General features: G+C 38.9%; 1 protein-coding gene across 1 annotated transcript in view; it reads left to right on the top strand.

The window, feature by feature from the left end:
- CCBE1 (collagen and calcium binding EGF domains 1) overlaps positions 1-3,263 on the top strand; it is a 539,668-nt gene extending 536,405 nt beyond the window's left edge. The window contains exon 11 of the mRNA XM_089689467.1: positions 464-3,263. Coding sequence (XP_089545593.1) covers positions 464-697 — 234 coding nt within the window. The 3' untranslated portion in view covers positions 698-3,263. The remainder of the gene's footprint in view (positions 1-463) is intronic.
- The last annotated feature ends 3,558 nt before the right edge of the window (positions 3,264-6,821 follow it).

Genomic DNA, 6,821 nt, shown 5'->3' on the forward strand with positions numbered 1-6,821 from the left:
GGGACCTGAGAAGAGGAGGATCCAGGCTGCTCTGTGCAAAACCACTGCACAAAACAGGTAAGTATTGATATGTTTGTTATTTTCTATAAAAAAAAACCTTTTAGAATCGCTTTAAGTTTTATCCTACTACAGGTGTACTTAAATGTCCATTAGGAAAATGAGAAGCGCATTCAAAGCAATGTTCTAGAGATCGCCTTAAGCCATGGCTGTATAGGAAGAAATAAATAAATATTCAAGAAACCCGCTCTTGTTCCAATCCCCCAAAAACCAATGATATCTCAGTGGCAATTCTATTGCATTGGCAAATAAGCCTCTACAGATGCTGAAAAACTTTGCTGTCTGCGTCTTTACTGAAATGTAATTTTTGGGTGGACATATCATTTGAAAATATTATTATAACCTTAAAATATTGAACTATTTAACTGTTATATTAAATATAATCAAGCGTGATCTTTACCTTCAGGGGCCCCCAGGATCCTTTGACTTCTTGTTACTCATGATGGCTGACATACGGAATGATATAGCGGAACTGCAGGACAAAGTCTTTGGGCGCCGCACGCATTCCTCTGCAGAAGAATTTCCTTTACCTCAGGAGTTTTCCAACCATCATGACACAATGGACTTTGGCTCAGGAGAGGACTACAAACAAAGAACTGTATCCAAGAACCTCCGAACAGACAAAACAAACCACCATTAACCAATCATGCGCCAGGATGAAAATAATTTTATATTGTTCCTCAATGTATAAAACCATGCACTGATAATGTAAAGAGTATCTATTTTTGACTTTTGAATTTATTTGTTATTAATGTTATTATTATTTGTATTATTATATTGCTTCTCATTTGTACAGAAGCTTATTTTAAAGGTTAGGTCTGCCAAGAACTGATATATCAGTTTTTAAGGGGAAACCACTCTGTTGGGTCACCAGTCTTCTTTTATTCTCAGCTTCCCTCCTTGAGGCTGTGAAATTTCTTAATCAGCTTTACTATAAGAAATTGTTTCATGCTTTGGAACATTGCAGTGACATTAATTTTGAATAGCACTCCAAAACACTAAGGCAATGCACACGCATTACAATGTGCCATAGTGCACTGCAGCAAATTTTATCAGACAAGTCCAATAATTGAGACGGTTTTGTGCATTGGAAACACGATAATGCAACACATGTTAATGAACCGCACAAATGTAAATGGGTCCTAAATAAAGAATAGGGCAGGCAGAGCATCACATCACCTTTAACCTCCTCGGCGGCCTGATTATTTCCGATTTTATGTGCTAAAAGCGGTACCATTTTTTTGCATGGAAATATGTACTTTTTTATTGTAGGCTGTAATTTTTAGGAATAACTGAAATCTGTCTGAACAAGAGTCTAGTAAACATCCCGGGTACTATAAAACTTGAAACACGAAATCATAAATTATAATTTAATAAATAATCCTAAAAAATAATAATATAATAATAATAAATTTAATTCAATAATATAATCAAACCAAAAACACTGAAATTTGAAATACAGAGGCAAATTCGCACATCGCTGAGCAAAGTCGCAAAATCGTTTTCAGTGTCTGATGATGAATTTCCCCCACGAATCATTATCACTCAATTCTGCAAGTGGTTCTGATTTACTATCGCTGTTCTCTAGCTGATCTAAAACCGCTTTTGACGTAAAGGGATGCTTTTTGGATGCCATAGACTTTTCTAAGTTTCAAGGCAGAAAGAACAGTCAAAATGCAGGCAGGGCACAGGACAAAGCACTCGGGACAAAATGTATGTGAAATGCATTGAAACAGCAGTGTTTTACTATGTAATAATCATTTTAAAAAAATGAAATTTTTTAAAAATTTCAAATTTGCCACCAGTTCCGGCGCCTGTACGTCCCGACGTCACAGGGACCGGAACACGGAAGCCGGATGCCGGCATCAGCCGGAGGAGATGGCCGGGGACGCTGCAGGGAACACAACGTGGGAGCGAAGGACAAGGTAAGTGCTGCAGGGACTCCCTGAACAACGCCGCATGGTAAGCCCGAGTGTAGCTCGGGGTTACCGCTCTTGGTACTCAAATTTTACCCCGAGCTACACTTGGGAATACCGCTAAGGAGGTTAAAGAGACTAGTAAATGTAGCCAGGCTATGGACATTCAAGTATTTACATATTCCTAGCAATTTGCATATGAACTTTAACTCAAGCTCTCACTCAATTCTGTAACTGCAGGCACTGTAAAGCAATTTGTCCTCAAATTTGCCTCAAATTCTTCCCTCAGCAGCTCAGCTCCCAGAGCTCCTACTATGTGTTTACAATGGAGAATAGAAGACTAGAAGGCTGCTGAGTCACTGCTGGGAGGTGAGCTGAGCTGCTAAGTCACTGCTGCAAGGGGGGAGAAGGGTAAGCTGAGCTGCTGAGACCCTGCTGGGAGGGCTATGTAGGGGAAGATGAGCTGCTGAGTCACTGCTCAGAGGGGGAGTCCATTGAGCTGAACTGCTGAACCACTGCTGTGAGGGAGAAGAGGGAGCTGAACTGCTTCAGTGTTTCTGCTGAGATGTTAAGGACAAATTGTTTTTCACTGCCTGTAGCTATAGAGGTTAGTTAGGGCTTTGTTTTAGAATATTTGCTGCTTGCTAAGAACAGGTGAATACTTGACCACAAGGTCTCTATAAACCAAGCAAGGTAGCTGCCAAGGAGGGAAGAGAAAAGGAAGGATCTCAGCCATTGGTTTTATCCACCAGGTTGGCTTGGAGACACAATAAGTTGGCAGTTGGTTCAACTTTTGGTATCCACCTAGAACTGACCATCAACTTGAGGTTGATTTACACCTTACAAAGAAGCAATTTTTAAAGGAGGTTAACTGGAGATTTAACTTGTTACATTCTCATTCAAAACATTCACACTTGGCTCATAGAACTTACATAAACATGATATTCCATCTACTTGTATCTGTAATTTATTGGTTTATATTGTCCTACAACTTTTCTTTTTTTAACAAAGGCTTCAATATCATCTAGGCTGATCTGTGTATTTTATTTTCCTTGAACTCATTGCTGAATTTATCCTTTCTACCTGTATGGAATTTTATGCTGTGTGAAAATACACAATGATCCCTAAGCATTACAAAAAGCTCTGGTGAAACAATGATGGAAGCTGAGTTTTATGCAGAGCAGTCAGAATGAAATCTGAGGATGAAGGTGAATATGGGATGTGGGCCTAAATGTGACATTTTTATGCATTTGATAATTACAAAAATAATATTATAAAATATAATACTACCGTTTGGTGTGTTAGTATAATATATTGAAAACATGTTCTAATTGGAATAGTGTAATTTTAAAAATGTAACATTTTTAAAATAAGGTGACCACATATTTTTAATTTTTAGGATCATTCTTCATTTAATCATGGCTGTCCCTGGATAAAAAAAAAATGATACTTAAGTCCTTGGAATTAAAGTCCAGCCAGAAAGGTTTTTTTTAGATAAAGGAAGGAATAGAACCTGTTGAGTCTGATTGCTATCTATAGATGCTATAGATGCTCTCTGAAGGAGAGATTTCCCCTCAGTTTCCGTCTTTGTGACAATGGACTTACCAGATAGGAAGTGAGGAAAAGTCTGCAACAGGGATATAGGCAAAAGAAGCTTCATGAAACAGGTTGTCAACAGGGAATGTCAAAACATAAAATCTTCTTTATTTCAATCCATTAGGTAAGGGAACAATGCACAAATGTTGACATGTTGCAGTCCTGGTAGGCTTCAGTCATAACAAAGATACAAAGAAGAAACAGCTCAAATAAATAATTACCACTCAGATTTGAGAGGAGGAGCAGGACTGACAAGTTAGCCCTTGATACCACAAGACATCATCCTCCAAAACCGAGCGGCACAAATTTCAAAGACATTGTGTAAAATGTGATAAACACATCCTAACATAGAAAGAAAAGTCACAGATAAAAATAACGATAAAAATAGAACTACACAAAATAAAAGAGGCTGAATTGGGTTTTAGCCTTACGCTACTCTAATAAAAAAAAAATCAATGATATTATGACAGGAAGTGACAACAGAACCCTTGAGAGCAGTAAACCCCAACAAGGGTTCTAACTCTTCTGTATCCAGCTGTATCCAAAACTAAAAAAGCTTGTGTCCTGGAGTACACTTTAAAAATGTTCCTTTTTATTTTTCTGAACACACACCTGCTTCACACACACAATTTTAACATTCAGTGATGAAAAAATCTCCACAGCTTTGTTTCACAGTCTATGTTACATACACCTTTTTTTGATTATCAGCATGTTTTGGAACATACATAAAAATCATTGCCATGTGAAGCTCATTTATTTTTTAACAACATATTCTTTTGCTTCAACAAAACAAGGATTCAGTCAAATCTGGTGTATTGTAAGTATTTCTTCATTTATGCCTATGTCAGCTGGCTTTGGGCTTGTGTTGATGGGCAAATGCAGTTTTCTTTCAGGCACATCTAGCTTGCATTCGGGATCGGCTGGAGATGATTCATTTACAGATGCATATGACCTGCAGTTGACTCTCTTCTGACTTTCAGTTGACTCCTTCCAACCTGCAGTTGACCTTCTTCTGGACTGCAGTTGACCTCCTTGTAAGCTGCATCATCCTGTTTTGAGTTGCTTGTGTGTAGCACTACCCCCACAGGGGCCGCTTGATAATGCTTGTCCCCAGTGGTTGCCCTGACCTTGCAAGCCTTCCAACACCTCTAACACTCTGGGTTTAACATATTTCAACAGTACAGAAAAAATGCAAGAGACACAATTCTTTAGTAAAACCTTTATAATAGACTTGTTTAAAAGAGTAGACCACAAGAATAATGAGTTTAGGATATACAACCCCAATTAACACAAAAAAATAGAACACTGGTAAAATAGAAATAATCAATTAGCAACATTTAACAAATTATACAGTCATGAGTAGTAAGCTTCAACCATTTAATTGCAACACCAGCAGTAAGAGGGGGAAGAAAAGGCTTGTTGACTGATCAGCTTCCTGTAGGCCACCTGCGCCACAATGGTGGATGCAGATAATTATGTAAAGGTATACTCCAACATAAATAGATAAAAGTATCCTAATTTAAATATTAATACCCTTATAAGAGAAGCGGTCCATTTAACTAGAGATTGCAACTTGAGTCCTGCAATGTTTAAAGTTCCTAATATGGTGGTGGCCGTTGTCTTCTGTTAGCAATGGTGGGGCTCATAACCGGTAGTGGATACTGGTAATTCAATGAAGTTAACCAGATAGGCTGTGGTACTGCTCAAAGGAAAGATCCCCTGATACTGATGTGTAAAGGTGTCTGCATTCAGTGTCTCTAGAGTAATGAGAGAAAGAGGTTGGGCATTCACCCGCCCACCAATCCTATGGATAACACAGCCCCCTAGTAAGACTTCTGACACAAGCTCTTGGCTGTTTGCAGGAATGTGCAGTGTTGTCCCTCGATGACCTATCAGCACAGTGTGCAGAGATGTCTGTGTGAAGACCGGATAGTGACAGTCCCAATGCAGAGAAGCTGATGTGACCCCGGTGTGGTGATCTGTGTCATTGATGTGCAGAGTCCAGCAACAGTAGGCCAACAATCTGTCTCTGGAGGAGAACGGCAATCCCCCTGTGTTCAGCTCTGAATCCCATGCCAAGAGAGCGAGCCAGTTTCTTGCTCTAGAATATATCTGCAATCCCACCAACCTTCTGGTTCCCCAGCTCTTTGGTAATTGTAGTTCAATTAGCTCTCAGCAATATAGTATGTATTGACTATACGAATACAGGTCCCACAATCCTCTGCTGTCAGGAGAACTGGATCCACTCTGCTAACAGGAATTGATGTAGCAGTCCAATTAATGGGCACTAGAAGGAAAAGGAATAACCATAGTCTCATCTGTAAATGTCACAGAATGGCATAATGATATAGCTGGCATGGTGGCAAAATGTATGTCAATTTTCAAAAACTTTAAAGCATTTGACCTCCTTCTGGCCTGCAGTTGACCTTTTTCTGGCCTGCAGTTGACCTCCTTGTAAGCTGTACCCTGCTTTGAGCTACTTGTGCATCTCCATGGAGAGAGAAGGAGTTTTGATGTGAAATATAGCATTAATTGTGATTTCGACATATGGCAGAATTTATGTAATTTTTCAAAAAGTTTAAGATAGTAATAAAACCTCTTATCTGTTACAGCCACAGATGGCATCTTAGCCTTTATTTAGATCTGCATTTGCCATGATGCTGAACATGTGATCAGCTATGATACCAGCCATTTGAGGGCTTGAAGGTTGAAAGATGACAAAAGCATATTAATATTGATGACTGTTACATAGTCCATTCCAAATCTGCTTTGGCTTTCTCACACTGTCACAGGATCAGATTCTATTTTATGAATGTCTTCTTGAAAAAACTATAATCTTATATTATTATAGTAAAATATATTCTACAGTTGCAAGAAAAAGTATGTGAACCCCTTGGGATTACGTGGAGTTTTGCATGAATTGGGCATAAAATGTGCTCTGAACGTCATCTAAGTCACAACAATAGAAGAACACAGTCTGCTGAACATAATACTACACAAATATTAGATGTTGCCATGGTTTAATTGCACATAACAAATAAACATTCACAGTGCAGGGAGGAAAAAGTATGTGAACCTTTGGACTTAATAACTGGTTGACCCTCCTTTGGCAGCAATAACCTCAACCAAACGTTTCCTGTAGTTGCAGATCAGACCTGCACAACGATCTGGAGTCATTTTGGACCACTCCTCTTCATAAAACTGTTTCAGTGTAGCAATATTCTTGGGATGTCTGGTGTGAATCGCTCTCTT

The sequence above is a fragment of the Staurois parvus genome, unplaced genomic scaffold (assembly GCF_062004578.1).
Source record: "Staurois parvus isolate SC_StPar_1 unplaced genomic scaffold, SC_StPar_1.0 ptg000475l, whole genome shotgun sequence".
Classification (NCBI taxonomy): domain Eukaryota; kingdom Metazoa; phylum Chordata; class Amphibia; order Anura; family Ranidae; genus Staurois; species Staurois parvus.